This window comes from Odocoileus virginianus, chromosome 14 (genome assembly GCF_023699985.2).
Source record: "Odocoileus virginianus isolate 20LAN1187 ecotype Illinois chromosome 14, Ovbor_1.2, whole genome shotgun sequence".
NCBI lineage: Eukaryota > Metazoa > Chordata > Mammalia > Artiodactyla > Cervidae > Odocoileus > Odocoileus virginianus.
The window spans coordinates 14,627,313-14,645,052 of record NC_069687.1 but is presented as its reverse complement, the minus strand read 5'-3'; the positions used below and the strand labels follow the sequence as shown (position 1 = coordinate 14,645,052).

General features: G+C 45.6%; 1 protein-coding gene across 1 annotated transcript in view; it reads left to right on the top strand.

Moving 5' to 3' along the window:
- The window catches only part of MYO10 (myosin X), a 252,256-nt gene that overhangs the window by 207,914 nt on the left and 26,602 nt on the right, over positions 1–17,740 (top strand). The window contains exons 20-26 of the mRNA XM_020887818.2: positions 1,674–1,798; positions 1,891–2,005; positions 9,294–9,400; positions 10,217–10,450; positions 11,449–11,494; positions 12,541–13,395; positions 14,300–14,423. Coding sequence (XP_020743477.2) covers positions 1,674–1,798; positions 1,891–2,005; positions 9,294–9,400; positions 10,217–10,450; positions 11,449–11,494; positions 12,541–13,395; positions 14,300–14,423 — 1,606 coding nt within the window. The remainder of the gene's footprint in view (positions 1–1,673; positions 1,799–1,890; positions 2,006–9,293; positions 9,401–10,216; positions 10,451–11,448; positions 11,495–12,540; positions 13,396–14,299; positions 14,424–17,740) is intronic.

Sequence of the window (17,740 nt, the reverse complement as noted above, 5' to 3'; positions counted from 1 at the left end):
AAGTAGAGGAGTAACCAAGGCTAATTTTTTCATGCTTTTATTCTATTCTTTCTTGTCTAAGAATATTTGAAATAATTAAGACTAGAAAGCAGTGAGCCACAATTCTTTGGGTAGTTGCCCTAGTTTATTGGCTAGATTCGGGTAGAATACTGCCAAGTAGAGACAGTTTGACTACAGTGTTTTAGGAGAAACTAAATATGAGAGAAGTCATTCTGCTGCATGGGACAGCAACTTTTCCATGAAACGCTGCAAAGATTTGCAGAGCATTCTTCAGATTTATGTTTTGCTAGTTTGGAAAGTGAACAGGGTAACGTGCCTTTCAGCCTGATTTTGTGCTGATGACTGGCTGTGTTTTTAAAGCTCACAAATTTAAGCCACTTTATGTCTTTGCACTTTTTGACATCTCTGGGCCCTATGGCACTATTTTTCGGTCATCTTATACACAGTTCTGTAAGATAACAAAATACAAGTTAATTAAAGGAAATGGGGTGTCTGGATTAAAAAACAAATCACTGCTCAAAAAGCTGTGAATAGGAAATGGCCTACTTTTGGGCTTTTCCCTGAAAGACCATTGTCCTGTCAGCAGTGCCAGTTTTTTTGGCACAACTGAGCAGATCTGAGAACACAGTTCAGAATGTTAAGTATCGGTTTCATTTCCTCTGTCTTTCATTTGTATGTTCTGGGGTTAATATATTTAGTGATCATAGTATGGATCGCGATAAACAGGGTGTTTGACTAGAAGTTGAGAATTTTTGTTTCTTTTCTCCACTTGCAGTCTCTCCTTTTCCTCTCCTGGCCCTAACTCCTCCCTAGTCCTCTCAGGGTCACTTCACAGCATTCTTCAGCTAAAAAAATGCCTGGAAATTGAAGTATTAAAAACAAAATGATAAATGTCTAACACTGTAGCTTCTTTGGAAAACATAGAATTAAAAATGGTGGTCTGGTTATGATATTCGTAAAATAATCAGAAATTTGAACCTGGATATTAATATCAAGGAATTATTGATATCTTTTAAATATAATAGTATTGTGATGAAAAGTGATCAAATGGTTAGTTGCTTAGACATGTTCGACTGTTTGCAACCCCATGGACTGTGGCCTTCCAGGCTCCTCTGTCCAGGGAATTTTCCAGGCAAGAATGCTGGAGTGGGTAGCCATTTCCTTCTCCAGGGGATCTTCCTGACTCAGGGATCGAACCCTGGTCTCTGCACTGCAGGCAGATTCTTTCCCATCTGAGCTACAGGGAAGACTCATAATAGGGTTTTAGTTCTATTTAAAAATGATACTGATGGGGGGACTTCCCTGGTGGTACAGTTGTTAGGACTCCATGATTCCACTGCAGGGGCATGGGTTCGATCCTTGTTTGGGGAACTAAGATCCTGCATGCCGCACAGTGTGGTAAAAAAAGAGAAAAAAATGATACTGATATGTTTACAAATGAGAGGGTGTGCTATCTGGGACTTGATTCCCAAAAAATCCAGGAACAAAGAGTAGGTGGGCTAAGGATGGGGCAGGGTTGATAGTGCTGGCTATTATGACAAGTCTGTAGGTACATGGGATGAGTTCATTTTCTCTCCTATGTATTTGTGTAGGCCCAAAGTGTATGTGAGTACAACCATGGTGTGGGTGGTCTTGTTAATAACCTCATCTTCTCACCTCTTGGCACATTTTAGATGCCGGACCAGTTTGACCAGGCAGTCGTGGTCAACCAGCTGCGGTACTCGGGGATGCTGGAGACGGTCAGGATCCGGAAAGCTGGCTATGCCGTCCGGAGACCCTTCCAAGACTTTTACAAAAGGCAAGATGGAGCTGCAGAGACCCTCTTTCTTTTCAGAGAGATTGGGGAAAGGGTTGTAGCCCGAGGTGACGCTGGGCGTTCTCACGTTGCAGGTATAAGGTGCTGATGAGGAACGTGGCGCTGCCTGAGGACATCAGAGGCAAGTGCACGGCCCTGCTGCAGCTCTATGACGCCTCCAACAGTGAGTGGCAACTGGGAAAGACGAAGGTAAGATTTCAGAGAGCGAATGGCTAGCCCGGCAACCCCCGGAGAGATGTTTGAGTTCAGTGTCCTGTGATGACTGCTAACCAATTGTTTTTCAGCGTTAGGAAGATGGTATCATGGTATCATGCTGGCCAACACTCTTTGTCCTTCCACCATTAACCTTTTATTTGAAGTCCTTGACTCTTGGGGGACTGTGTTCTTGGGGAGCCATTGAAGCATCAGGTCCTGTGTATATTTTCATTATTCAGTCAACAGATGTTGGCTGATAGGCAGCTCAGTGCCAGTGAAGAGCTGGGCAGCCTCCAGCATCTAAGAAGTGAGGCCCCAGACCTTCTAACTTTGCGTTGTTGTAACGCTGCGCGTTCACTGTGCACCACGGGAGCTGTGTGGGAGACCAGCAAGTCGTCTGAAATCGTGTAGGTTGCCCTAAGTCCAGTCCTGAAGGCCAAGGTGAAATCATTCTTTGCACATGCAGGTAAGAGGCCTTTACTCCTTAGCTAAGTGATGAGCAGTCTGGCCTCAGTTGCAAAAATTAGCCATAAAATTGGCAGCGCGACCTTTATTCCCAGTATCAGAAATGGCCAAAATCTGCATTTGATCTTCCAGCCTTGTCTCCCCTCCCACCTCCAATGTCTTATCACACAGGAGAGGCAGAAATGCAGGCAACTGGGGCTTGGCCTTTGAGTGTATGGATGTCCTCAGAGTTAGAGATATTCCTCCAACCTCATCCTCTGACCCTGCAAGCAGCAGCGTAGGGTCAGAGAAGTATTTTAAAGTTGCTGCTCAGATTATGTTTTTAACCTAGGAATTTTTTTGTATTAAAAAAAGAGAGGAAGAAGAGGGAAAGAGACAGGTATCTTGCAGTTTGACTATCTTCATCTTAGAGCTGCTCTGATAAAATATCGTAACAATGGCTTAAACACACACATTTATTTCACACTGTTCTGGAGGCTGGAATTCTGTGATCAGGGTGCCTACATGGTCAGGTTCTAGCAAAGGTCTCCTTCTTTATTTACAGTCAGCTGCCTTCTTATTATGTCCTCAGAGGGTGGAGAGTGACTTCTGGTCTGTCTTCCTTCTTTCCATTATGGGACCTCACTCTCCTAAATGAAATTACTTGCTAAAGGCCTGATTTTCAAATACCATCACACTGGCAGTTAGGGCTGCAGCATATGAACTGGGGGCAAAGGGGTGCTAGACATTCAGCCTGTTAACACTGATGTGAAATTAATGACAAGTATTTAGGCATCAGTTGGAGGTGACTTAGTATACGCGCATCCAGTAGAGATAGCATGCGGAGGTATTGTGTTAGTTACCTATTGCTGTGTAACAATCAGCCATAAACTTAGCAGCTTTCACAGCATAGGTCAGTGATCTCATAGTATCTGTGGGTCAGGGGTCCAGGCATAGCGTAGCTGGTCCTCTCTCTGGGTCTCAGCCTGTCAGCCAGGGCTGCATTCCCTTCCCGAGCCTGTGGTCCTCTTCCCAGCTCATGTGGCTCTAGAATCGAGTTCTTTGTGGTTGTAGGACTCTTGTTGTTGTTTAGTCACTCAGTTGTGTCCGATTCTTTGTGACCCCATGGACTATAGCCCACCAGGCTTCCCTGTCCTTTACTGTCTCTCAGAGTTTGCTCAAACTCACGTGCATTGAGTCAGTGATGCCATGCAACCATCTCACCCTCTGTCGTCCCCTTCTCCTCTTGCCCTCAGTCTTGCCCAGGTCTCTCTTTTCCTGCAGGCTGCTTACCCTGAAATTGCTCTCAGCTTCTAGAGTTTCCCACCGTTTCTTACCCCATGTAGTACACGTACACTGTACGCGCATAGCAGGAGCTCAGTCAGTGTCAGCTAAGTGCCGAAAACACACACACACTGTCAGGGAATGACACAAGATTGTTACATGCGCAGTCGCTCAGGAAAATACCCACTGGTGTTCTCACCCTGCGCCCACCCACTTCTTCAGGGCCAGCAGAAGCAGCTTGCTGCAGTTTTGTTGATTTTGGTTTGTTGAGGCTAGACAGCTCATTTCCCAAGGGGTCACAAAGTCTTATACATAATGTAACATGCTCACAAGAGTGATACCCCTTCACCTCTGCCACGTCCTAGAAGAAAGTCACAGGTTCCACCCACCTTGGTCAGATTGAGCAGGGGCGTAACTGATTGGGGCATTTGGTGACCCTTGGGGTGTGTGTCCTTGCAGGTTCGTTAGGTCTCTCTGCTAGGACCTCTCCCCTCTCCTTCAAGTCTGCTTGGATGCAGACTGATGGGAATCCTTTTTTTTATTTTCTTTTTTAAATTGAAGTATAGTCGATTTACAGTGTTGTGTTAATTCTGCTGTATAGCAAAGTGGCTCAGTTATATACACATATACGTGCTTCTGCGTATTGTTTTCCCTTATGGTTTATCACAGGATATTGAATATAGTTCCCTGTGCTATATAGTGGGACCTTGCTGTTTATCCGTCCTATAATAGTTTGCATCTGTTAATCCCAAACTCCCAATCCACCCCTCTCCCACCCTGCTCCCCTTGGCAACCCCCAGTCTATTCTCTATGTCTGTGAGTCTGTTTCTGTTTTGTAGATCCGTTGATCTGTGACATATTTTCGATTCCACATGTAAGTGGTATCACATGGTATTTGTCTTTCTCTGGGAATCCTTTCTGACGTCCTTCATCTCACCCTGCATCAAAACTCGCCCCTAAATTGGATTAAGCCCCCTCCTCTGTCATGGCTTCCCTCATAGCTCAGTTGGTAAAGAATCTGCCTGCAATGCAGGAGCCCCGGCTTCAATCCCTGGGTCAGGAAGATTCCCTGGGATCTTACATTCTCTATTATATATTACATTCTCTATATTACACCTTCCTCCTACCTCACTTCCTTGTATGGTGGAATAATATCCAAGATCATTGACTTACCCAGCCAATAGCAGTCACTTTTCTGAGCACCGAGCACTGAAAAACCAATCCAACTTCATTTACAAATGGAAGTCAGGCCCCAGCACAGCTTAGAACTGGGTGTTGCACAGGGATATAGAGACAGAAAAGCATTGCCCTGGTTTACTTATTTGCTGGGAGATGTCACCCCATTATTACTGTTGTTCAGTTGCTCAGTCATGTCCGACTCTTTGAGACCCCATGGACTGCAGCACTCCAGGCTTCCCTGTCCTTCACTATCTCCCAGAGTTTATTCAAACTCATGTCCATTGAGTTGATGATGCCATCCAACCGTGTCGTCCCCTGCCCTCAATCTTCCCCAGCATCAGGGTTTTTTCCAATACAACTAATAAATTATAGTGTGATCTCTTTAAGGAATGAGGACATAGCTCCAGGAGAGAGCTCACTGTGAATTGAAACGATCAGAAAAGTGTTCAAGAAAAGGAAGTCTTTAAAGGGGAGTTAAATTTTAACTGGTGACACATTGGCAGTAGAATGGAAGCTTATCATTTCATGTAAATATTAGGAAGTAAATGTAAACATGAGAGCATTTGAATTTTATCCGCTAAATAGCTTTGACCTTGACCAACTTTAGACTTAATTATATGCTAGCAGTGTTTTTGTCGGTGCTGCTGCCAGAGGTCTTTGCATTTAAGCCCATAAACCACTAAGGAACATCCAGATCTTCTGGATAAAAAGTTTCTGTTGACACTTACACTATGGAGGGTACTGTGGGCAGTGCTGTAGTCAGAAAATTAAACATGGCACCAGGTCTGAATTCACAGGCTTAAAAACACATCTAGTTGTTGGAAGGCAAGGATTCATCTCTGCTGGGGAAGCGCCCATAAAGAAGACAGGAGGTTGGCTGAGCCCCTGGAGCAGCCGGAGCAGGAGATGTGATGTGTGTCCCTGCTGAGAAGCTGAGTTTAGGGGGGCAGAGGTGGACAGCTGCTCCCCTCTTTTTTTTCCTGGCTTCGACTTTTCCCTCTGCCCTGTGACTCCAGCAAGTTTCACTTTTCCGGTCACCTGGACTACACTTTCAGACCTTACTTCTTCTGTGGCAATAAAGTCTGCAAGAGGTGTTCTAAAAAGACATATTTCCTAGAATAATCCATAGGCTCTTAAGCTATCTAAAGAAAGGATTTTTTTTAAAAAAAGAACCACAGGAAAATGTTCATATTGGGTAGTGAGTCAAGGTTGGCCGAGCAGCCCCCTGAGTGGGTGTTGACCTTTCCTAAGCCATCTGATGATTCCCGACAAGGACCTCCACTCACAGCAGCTGGATCCTGCTGACTTTATCTTGGCTGTGTCCTGGGAACATGGTGACGTGGCAAAAGACACCCTGGGCTGGAAGAACTGGCATCAATTCCCATGCGTCACTGCGTAAATTCAGGGTAAATGTTCTTAGTGAAGCCAAGTCAGGTCTCTCAAGCATTTTACTCCCATTTTCCATCATGGAAAGAGGATCTAGATAAAGATGTGGGTGTAAGTCTAATGGGCAGAGCAGAGAGCTCTCTTTGATGGGCATGAAACTAAAACAGGTATTTCTCTGATTCTGATCCAATCAAGAGAGTCTTTAGACTTCTGATTCGGTGTGAAACACTTTTCCCTTCATGTTGTTGTTCAGTCACTTAAGTCATGTCCGACTCTCTTAACCCCATGGACTGCCGCATTCCAGACCTCCCTGTTCCTCACCGTCTCCCAGAGTTTTCCCAAGTTCATGCCCATGGTCAGTGATGCTACCATCTCATCCTCTGCTGCCTTCTTCTCCTCCTGCCTTCAGTCTTTGCCGGCATCAGAGTCTTTTCCAATGAGTTGGCTCTTTGCATTAGGTGGCCGAAGTATTGGAGCTTCAGCTTCAGAATCAGTCCTTCCAATGAATATTCAGGATTGATTTCCTTTAGGATTGACTGCTTTGCTCTCCTTGCAGTCCAAGGGACTCTCAAGAGTCTTCTCCAACACCACAGTTCAAAAGCATCAGTTCTTTGGTGATCAGCCTTCTTTATGATCCAACCGTCACATTCCTGGGTTTCCTTGATAGCTCAGTTGGTAAAGAATCTGCCTGCAATGCAGGAGACTCTAGTTTGATTCCTGGATCGGGAAGATCCACTGGAGGAGGGATAGGCTGCCCACTCCAGTATTCTGGCCTGGAGAATTCCATGGACTGTGTATCCATGGGGTTGCAAACAGTCAGACACGACTGAGTGACTTTCACTTTCTTTCTTTCTCACATCCTACTTGACTACGGGAGGCACCAGAGCTTTGACTATATGGACCTTTGTCAACAAGGTGATGTCTTTGCCTTTTTTTTTTTTAATGTCTTTGCTTTATAATATGCTGTCTAGGTTTGTCATAGTTTTCCTTCTAAGAAGCAAGCATCTTTTTCCTTCATAAAGCTTCCTGTTTGTTCATGTGATAAATATATAGCTCTTTGGAATTAACACTTTTGTTTTATTATGTCACCACCACCATCATCACTCTTCATCAAGATTTAACTTTAGTAGTTCCATGGGGGTCCAGCAGTTACAGTTTCACATCCACTATAAGGGGTGCAGGTTTGATGCCTGGTCAGGGAGCTAAGATCTGGAATGCCATGCCACATAGCTTGGCCAAAAGAAAAAAAAGTAAATGGAGAATGTTTAAAAAAAAAAAAAAAGACTTTATTACATATTCTTTTAAACACTAACCAGAGCAAAAGCATTTGAGTAAGCTCCTTAATGTAAAATAGTCATCTCAAAGAGAAGTTTAAATATTTCTTTGAAGTCCAGTCTTGGTGAAAACTGCTGACCCATGGTTTTGGTAGAGACTCATATTTCTGGAAACTTTTTATCATTTTCACACAAACACACTTTATACTTGCAGCTTCTGCTTTTTACTTTTTTCTCTTTTTAACTAACCTTGCAGTCTCTTTATGCATCAATGGAGCATATTATTTGCAATTGTAGGAAGAGCATTGTATGAAAAGGCTTTTTGGGAGAGGTATTGTGGGAGAGTTTTACAAATGTGCAGAAATCCACAGCAGGAGTAGGTAAGGTTTCTGTGAGTCACATGGTGGTAGAATTCTTTATTTGCTTTTTTGCTCAAATGTCTTGGAAGAAATAGAGCAGAGAGTCTGGAAAAAATGTGCCATCAGGAGACATGATGCATCGTTGTAGGCCAGAATGAGTCAAAGGAGCATAAGTCAAGAAATCATGGATGAGGGGGTGTGTCGTTTAACCCCTGATCAGTATTGGCATTAGTTTTTTTAGGTAATAATTCAAAACTTCTTAGGTGTGCATCCCATTGAAAACTACAAAATGAAAAGCTCCCATGATTGAAAAGTGAAAGTGTTAGTGGCTCAGTCCTCTCCAACTCTTTGTGACCCCATGGACTGCAGCCCGCCAGGCTCCTTTGCCCATGGGATTCTCCAGGCAAGAATACTGGAGTGGGTAGCCATTCCCTTCTCCAGGGGAGCTTCCAACTTAGGGATGGAACCTGGGTCTTCTGCATTGTCAGTGGACTCTTCACTGTCGGAACCAGCAGGGTAGCCCTGCCATGATTGAGGGGAGGGTCTTTTATTTTCATACCTTTTCAAATATTAGGGATTCTGATACAAATGCCAGGTACCAGACACACTTGTTTTATGTAAATGACAAGCTTAATATTGAAGTGCCCATAGCCAGAAACAGGCCAGCAGATAGCTACCATCTGTTTAGTCCTGATTCTGATTGTCTTATGGTGGCTGAACTGAGATGTAGCATCAGTGATTCAGAGCTCATTTCAAACAGTTTACAGAATTACACTCTTAAAGACAATTTTTTATGTGCATTATTTTTGAGGCCAAGATGCTTGATTGTAATCACTTGACAGCATAAAGAGAGACTTCCCACATGATGACAAATAACGTCTTACAAATGTTGTGGTTATTTTCCCCCTCCGTTTCTTTCTTTCGTCAGGGAGTCTTTTCATATCTCTTGTTACTTAGTGTGGACTAGTGCTGGTCCCTGAACTACAATGAGATAAGTGTTTATAAACTTTGGTGTCAATTTCACAGTCATGTTATGCTTGTTGAATAACCAAAAAAGTAGGACTTCTATGTTAAATATCCGTTTGTTTGTTTTTCTTTCTGGTAATATATTTTTGACTACATTTTACAAAATTCTGAGTCCGTGACAGATGGGATATTAAAAAAAAAAAACCTTTACCCACTAGGAATTTGAGATTCCCTCTGCTGGGCAGCATTGCTCTTTGTGTTTGGAGCAACAATCGGAGAGAGGAAAAAAAACTTACCCCTCTGCCCCCGCAAAGAGATCTCTGACTCAGAGAGGCCTTCCCAGTACCAGCCACATTCTGCGGTTCTGACATGCCGCTCCTTCCTGGACAGGTCTTCCTTCGTGAGTCCTTGGAGCAGAAACTGGAGAAGCGACGGGAAGAGGAGGTGATGCGGGCGGCCATGGTCATCCGGGCCCACGTGTTGGGCTACTTGGCGAGGTAAGACGTGTGCAGAGGGGCGGGGATGTGTCTAGTATGTTTCACCCCATGGTGCTGGTATTATATGCTTTCATTTAAAATAGACCCGGGTGGTTTCTTATCAGGACCAGGCTAAGGAGAGGGTCAGGGCAGTGCTCCTGATTGGCAATGCCAGTTAGCTTGACCTAGGCAGGAAGTGGGAACGGGGGCTCGTGATTTCTCAGAGCGGTGGCATCACTGGGGTGGACCAGGCGCGATATTTAAATAGTTTCCCTAGTTCCTCGGGGCCGTATCCTGAAGCCACAGGCAGCTCGCCTGTTTACTTTGGTGTCGACCCATGGGGTCCACAGCGGCCCCCTCTCCCGGGTTTGCCCAATGAGGCAGGTACTTTCTGGTGCATCCATGGACCAGCGGGCCTGCTCATCATCTCATCATCATACATTAGATTTTCTCAAACACACAGCCATCCTGCTGCGGTGAACCCTTTTCCTTTTCGCTCCTAAGAACAGCAGAATGTATCACATCCCTTGGTTCTGTTTACGGCCTCACTTCCTGCCAGGACTTTGCAAAGTCAGTTATTAGGAGCAGTGTGTTTATTTAGCCAACGTGATGATAGGCTTCTTGCTTGAGCTCTGTTCTTCTTTGTTTTTTCTTCTGTTTTGCCCACAAGGACCTGCTCGTTGGCTCCCTGTAATGAGTCCCAGTAATGAGGGGATCAGCCCCAAATGAGGTCCTGCTCTCTTGTCGTGTAACATTAACATCAACTCCTGTGAAGAGCTCGTGGCCTCATTCCATCCTCAGCAATGCTGTTGTGCTGTTTTCGTTCTCATTTTTCAGGAAGCAATACAAGAAGGTCCTTGACTGTGTCGTGATCATACAGAAGAACTACAGGGCCTTCCTCCTGAGGAGGAGATTTCTGCACCTGAAAAAAGCAGCTGTGGTTTTCCAGAAGCAACTCCGAGGTCAGATTGCCAGAAAAATTTACAGACAGCTGCTGGCGGAGAAACGGGCGGAGGAGGAAAAGAGGAAACGGGAAGAGGAAGAAAAGAGGAAACGGGAGGAGGAGGAAAGGTATGGACTTTTCTTATTTGCATGAAACAGACAGGACACCTTTGGAGTTTCTATGCTCTGGATCCAGGCTTGAGGCTGTAATTCCCAGAGCATGCTGCTGAACCTGCTGTTGGAAACAGTACCTCTTGGTGGGTCAGATAAAATTTCTTGGCACCACTGAAGACCCAGTTTCATGTATATTTTTATTCATGCAAAGAATAGCTGTCTGTATTGCCAAAGGAAGACACCCCATTCATCCTTCATGCCTTTTAAGTCGTCTTTAGCAAATCTTTTGTTAAAAAGTTCACTCTTAGCTCCTAGTAATGGTGGATGCCATTCTTGTAGCCCTTACTGTGAGTTTAGCTTGATTTAAGGGTTTGGGAGGGATCTTTCACTTAATTATTGCTAGTTTTTTTTTAAGATATATTTATTGCTGAGCTGGATATTCATTGCCACCTTCAGGCTTTCTCAAGTTGCAGCAAGCAGGGTTACTCTTCACTGCGTGGGCTTCTGACTTCTCTTACCGTGGGGCACAGCTCTAGGCTTGCAGGCTTTAGTAGTTATGGCGCACAGGTTTAGTTGCTCTGCGCCAAGTGGAATCTTCCTGGACCAGGGATCGAACCCAAGTCCCCTGCATTGGCAGGCAGATTCTTAACCACTAGACCACCATGGAAGCCCAGTTAGTGCTCTTTTTGAGATATCTATGTAAATAGAGTTGGCACAGATGCAGCCATGTGGAAAACTGGGAGATGGGATCACAGTAATCTATGTTCCTCTGGAAACCATTTGAAAATTTGTTTTATGTGGATTTTTATTGACTTTTTAAGCATGCCCCTCAACTGCTGAGCAAGCATTTGTAGCTTGTGCATCGGCAGAATGCGCCAGAAGCTTAGTGTTGTGACTTGTTTTTTAAAAAATAATCTTGGGAAAAAAACCTTGGCTTTCTGAAAAGCGATTCTCAGTTTTTTTTTCCATTGCTTTCATTTATTTTCATTGTCTTTTTTTTCTTTCTCTTTTAGAGAAAGAGAGAGAGAACGAAGAGAAGCGGAGCTCCGAGCCCAACAGGTGAAAAACGCCATGACAACGTGGCATTTTGTCTGTTACCTTCCCACTGCTGACACTTTGGGAGAAGGAGATGGCAACCCACTCCAGTGTTCTTGCCTGGAGAGAATCCCATGGACAGAGGAGCCTGTCGGGCTACAGTCCATGGGGTTACAAAGAGTCGAACTCAACTGAGTGACTAACACTTTCACTGACACTTTGCCTCGGGGATTAGAAACTAAAATAATGATATAGGGAGAAGGATTCAAAACTAAAATAAAGACACAGGAGGAAGGATTTTAGAGGAGATGTTTTTGTTGCCATTTCTAACCCTTTACCTTTGCGTAAAAATGTGTGAATGTCTTAAGATTTTTGTGCAAATCGCAAAAGCATGCTAGCTCTAAACCGGCAGCACCACTGTACTAATTTGCTCAGTCTGCTATAATATATAGTGCCACAGCCCGGGGGGAATTAAACAAAAGAAATCGACTGTGTCATAGTTCTGGAGGCTACAAACCCAAGATCAAGGAGTCTACAAGGGTTGATTTCTTCTGAAGCTTCTCTCTGTAGGTTCATGGTGTGTCCTGTACATGGTCTTACACCTGTGTGCATACTTCCCTGGCGTCCCTGTGTGTGTGTGTGTCCCCTCTTATAAGGACATCAGTCAGATTGGCTTAGAGCCCTACCTCGGGGCCTCACTGTAATTTATCACTTCCTTAAGGTCCTGTCCCCATATCCAGGCATATTCCTAGGGTCCTGGGGGTTAGACTACAGAGGATGAGATGGTTGGACGGCATCACTGATTCAATGGACATGAGTTTGGGTAAACTCCGGGAGTTGGTGATGGACAGGGAGGCCTGGTGTGCTGCAGTTCATGGGGTTGCAAAAAGAGTCGAAGGGGACTGAGCGACTAAACTGGACTGAACTGGGGGTTAGAGCTTCACAGGGCGATTTGGGGGAGGGAAGGGTGCAGTTCAGCCCACAGCGGCCGTATCTCATCACGCTGGGAGGGCCGCTGCCCCCATCTCTGCAGGGTCACTTCCTGACCTCTTCCTTCCTCTGCGATCCAGGAGGAAGCAGCCCGGAAGCAGCGGGAACTGGAGGCCTTGCAGCAGGAGAGTCAGAGGGCGGCAGAGCTGAGCCGGGAGCTGGAGAAGCAGAAGGAGAACAAGCAGGTGGAGGAGATCCTGCGGCTGGAGAAGGAGATCGAGGACCTGCAGCGCATGAAGGAGCGGCAGGAGCTGTCCCTGACCGAGGCGTCCCTGCAGAAGCTGCAGCAGCTGCGGGACGAGGAGCTGCGGCGGCTGGAGGACGAGGCCTGCCGCGCGGCGCAGGAGTTCCTGGAGTCGCTCAACTTCGACGAGATCGACGAGTGCGTCCGCAACATCGAGCGCTCGCTGTTGGTGGGGAGCGGGTGCGCGGGCGAGCCGGGCGCCGGGGCGGAGAAACCCAGCTTCAACTTCAGCCAGCCCTACCCGGAGGAGGAGGTGGACGAGGGCTTCGAGGCCGATGACGATGCGTTCAAGGACTCGCCCAACCCCAGCGAGCACGGCCACTCGGACCAGCGCACCAGTGGCATCCGGACCAGCGACGAGTCCTCGGAGGAGGACCCCTACATGAACGACACGGTGGTGCCCACCAGCCCCAGCGCCGACAGCACCGTGCTGCTGGCCCCCTCGGAGCACGACTCCTCCGCGGGCGAGCCCACCTACTGCCTGCCCCAGACCCCGGGGGCCCTGCCCGCCCCGGAGGGCGACTATGATTACGATCAGGACGACTACGAGGACGGGGCCATCACCTCCGGCAGCAGCGTGACCTTCTCCAACTCCTGCAGCAGCCAGTGGTCCCCAGACTACCGATGCTCCGTGGGCACCTACAACAGCTCGGGGGCCTACCGGTTCAGCTCGGAGGGCGCCCAGTCCTCGGTGAGTACCTGCTGACCTGGTGCCACCCACCTCCCGCCCCCCGCCGGCCCTCATTGGGGTGGAAGTTGTCTGTCATCCACGTTCCTGCTGCACCCTCCCTGGAGTAAAAACATCCCCCAACAGGATGGGCCAAAGGCAGGCTCTTAGAGCTGTTCTGAGACCCCTTTCTCTTGCCAGAAGCAATCGGATGAGAAAATGGAACTGTTGGTGCCTGTTGGAGCTTCAGCACAAACCCCAGAGAACTGCATTTTGCCCAAAGTCTAAGAAAACTGGCATGCTCAGTGGAGAATTTGGCCAGTGTCTGTCCTGGCTTTGCAGGAGGTTGGGAAATAAGGCCCGCCCTAAGCTCTAATGAGGCTCACCAGGGACCTTTCAGAGACTGCTTCTGACAGTAGCTTCAGGCTCCCTGCAGGATGTTGTGTATTGTTCTCATTGTAAGGGAGGAAACTTTGCAGGCTTCAGCAGGCCCTTTCTAGCTTCTGGATTTATTTGTAGTTTACTTTTTTTTCCTTTCTTTTCGTTGACCATGTGTTAAATACTCTGGACTTTTCTAAGACTTGCCGATAGATTTAGCACAGTAACCTAGAGGAGATTAACTCTTGAGTGGTTTGATTAAAATTATATGTTTAAGCAGTAGTGTTGTGCTTCGAATACAGAGTCTTGGGATCAAACTATGTCTTGTATGCTACATCTCAAGTCCACCGACCACCCTACACCCGCAGTCAGTATTTCGTGATTCTGAATTCTTTTGTTGACCACACTCCACTGTGTTGTGACAAATCGGCCTGTGGCTTCTTTGTCAGTTACTTTTATTTTCTCAGTGTTGATCTGTGCTGGGCATTTGCGGTGATTGTTTTCTGTCCTTTTGGCTCACTGCTGGCTCTCTCTTTCCCCCCTGGTTCAGTTTGAAGATAGTGAAGAGGACTTCGATCCTCGGTTTGATACGGACGACGAGCTTTCGTACCGGCGGGACTCTGTTTACAGCTGTGTCACGCTGCCTTATTTCCACAGTTTCCTCTACATGAAAGGTATGCCCTGCAGCTGCCCTGGTGCCTGGGTGAGGGGCTGAAGCGATGGGAAGCTGAGGCTGATGGAAGGGCGGCCGGGAAAACCGCCCCACGTCCCCCTTCCCTGGTGTTAGGCCCTGACAGCTGGCTGGAGGGGACGCCATGGTGGTGTGACGTTGGTGACCCGATCAGACTGTGTCAGGACGAAGGGTCTGCAGCCACCGTCACCGTTTTCAGTTCATCTCTCTCTGTTGCCTCCATGTCTCCTGTGTGTGTCAGTCACTCAGTCGCGTCCGACTCTTTATGACTCCATGGGCTGCAGCCCACCAGGCTCCTCTGTCCACGGGATTTCCCAGGCAAGAATACTGGAGTGGGTTGCCATTTCCCTCCTCCAGGGGATCGTCCCAACCCAGAGGCTGAACCCGGGTCTCCTGCACTGCAGGCAGATTCTTTACCATCTGAGCCCCCAGGGCAGCCCTCCGGGTCTCATATTTGTGCTCTCCTCCTCCCTCCCTTTCACCATCCCTGCATCTTTTCCTCTCTCTCTCTCTCTTTTACGCATGTGCAGACACACTTGTGTGCTGCCGCTGTGGTTGGTGCGACCCACTACAATGATAAAGCTGCATTTTTCCCTCCTGCAGGAGTCTTAGAGACCCCAGAGGGATGTCTTACAGACAGAAAAGTAAAGATCTGAGAGCGGGCCGCCCCTGGCTTGAACTGCCTGTGACACCTACTGTCTGTCCCTTGCTCATGATGAGAATTGTAATTGCATTATCTCATTGCCATGGAACTTGGCATGTATCGAACTGGACCTTAATGCTTGGGGACCTTGAGGCACCCTCCTTCTGGAAAAGTACTTAATCAGGACCTTGTCCCTGTGGCTTATTCCTGTTCTCGACCTTGACTTCCAAATCAGTGAGAGGGATCGGCAGAAACCACAATCAGCACCAGTAGGTCATCCAAAGAGGGGATTGTCTGGTTTCTCTCTCCACCCTCGGCTGGGTGAGGGGAGAGGCCACGTCTTGTGGGTCGGGTGGAGATAACAAGACCCGCCCTCCCCAGATGGTTTAAGTTCTTCGTGTTTTCTCTGACCATTCTGTGCTTTGCCTGTGCCTTGCTTGTCTGTTGGTATATTTTTCTTTTCTCATATCTCTTTTGTTCTCCTTAATACTTTTTCTGTGTGTTTGTGGGTTTTTTTCCTTTTAAGTTGGTTTCTTTTTTGCTACTTCACTTTCTTTCTTTGGTATCTGTGTAGCTGCTAACATCAGTCACTTACTTGTCAAATTTCTGCTGTTCTTAGCATCAAAGGGCTCGCGGAAACCCCTCCAGGTTTGTTTTAGGGGAGATCTTCCTATTGGTGAAAGGTACTAATTGATAGAAATTCTTGTAGTTGTGTTGGGATGAAAAAGATTGAAGAATTCTAACCAAATAATCGAGTGTTCATTGGATGAAGGAAAAAATGTCATCACAAAGCAGAGTCTAATAATATAACAAGTATCTAATCATAGCATTTTAAGATTTTCTCATGCATTTCCCAGAGTAGAGATAAGCTTTTTATTATTCTTATATTTTCCTCACCCCCTAATTAATCTAGTTCTCTAAGTTAGCTTAAAAATTCCCTTAATTCCCTTAATTCTCTTAATTGTAATATATGGCATTCATTTATTATATAATTGTCTTGATTAAAACAAATAAGATTATGAAAAAGTAAATGTACATTCAGAGCACTCAGATCCCAACATTAAAGCGTTAAAAGCTCAAGAAGGTAAGCAAGTGAACTTTTGGCAAACTCATCTCTTAATAAAACAAATTATTGTGTAACTGCATCACCATTTAATCTCCAATACGTTGTCGTTTGATGTTTAATAAGGCCTTAAGTTGTGACCAAAAGTTTCAAAGAAACGAGTGATAAGGCAAATCTAACCAGCAGATTATATTTTGTGAGTGTAAATCAGTTTGCACCAGCCTAATAACCTTCTAAAGGTGTTTACAGTCAGGAAACTAAGAACACTGATCAGATTCTCTAGATGAAATATGAAGGGAGCCTCCAGAATGGGGGAGGGAGGGCTGGGCGTGAGTCCCATCAATAACGGAAACACAACAGAGTGACTGGTAGTGATGACTGTTGTAATCTGTGTCTTTGAAACTACTGTGAATAACCCTTATCGTTCAAAGACGATAAGATAATAGGATAACTTTGTACTACAGTTTCCTCCTGGCTTATTTTAAGAAACTTAGATTAAAGCCACAAATCAAGAAGGAAAAAAAGTTTTCTTCTGGGAGTCCCTGGCAAGTTTGTTGTTTGTTAGGAAACAGCTCTGGTGCTTGGCAAGATCATAAAGGCTTCTCAGCAAGGTGAGCAGGACTTTCTGTAGAAACGAGACAGGGTTGTCATCTGTGTAAGTCAGAGATACAAGTGTGCTCCGCAACGCACACACAAACCAGTGTTTTCTTTGCTTCTCTTGTTCCACTGTGAAATTGAGACCTATAATCACTGAGCAACCATTGAAAAAAATTAATCTGAGAATGTCTGTTTTAAATATATTTCTAATCTGTAGGAGGAAAGCATTTCCTCTATATTCATTTTCACTATCCACATTTAGATACTCTTTATTTGTGTTACTGGTGGATCAAAGAGATAACTTATGGACATTTTACAGTTATTGAAGTAGATGTGGTATTCTTTGGTGGATTTGTTAAAACAGATTCTTGACTGATGGTGGCAAAATGTCACTCTTGAGTGTCTTGGGGCAAAATAAAATTAGAATAATAAAATTTTCCTGCTGGAAGCCTGTTAGAAGTATTTTTTTATGTTGTAAGCGATAATATCTGTATATCCTGGTCTAGTTTCCTTCAACCAGATTTATTTCCATGAAAGAAATTACAGCTAAATTCTCATGTTCACGATGCTATCACAGTTTGGAGTCTTACTTTGTTTCATAGTCTCAGTTTTATAGCTTGTACGTATAAACCATTTTCAGATAATGATGCTTTTCTCTGAAAAGATGTTTATTGAACAAAGTGATGTGTTATTTTCCTATGTAAGTTAGAGTTTATTGCTGAACTCTGGAATCTCTTATAGATATTGCTCCTCACATTGAACTAAGAAGGAAACTGTTAACTTGGACACAGTTTTAACCTAATTTCCCCTCCCTGGGGTGTCTGGACAGAAACATGATCCATAAGTATGGAAGTGGTTCTCCCCCTAACCTCTGCCCCAACCCCCATGGTCCTGCCTCACTCCAGGGTTAAAATATCAGTCCCTTTGTAGCCTTGGTGTTAAGCTCCTCACCAAAATGTCTAAGCTAAGTGAGTAGGAACTTCTTTGGAAATAAGGA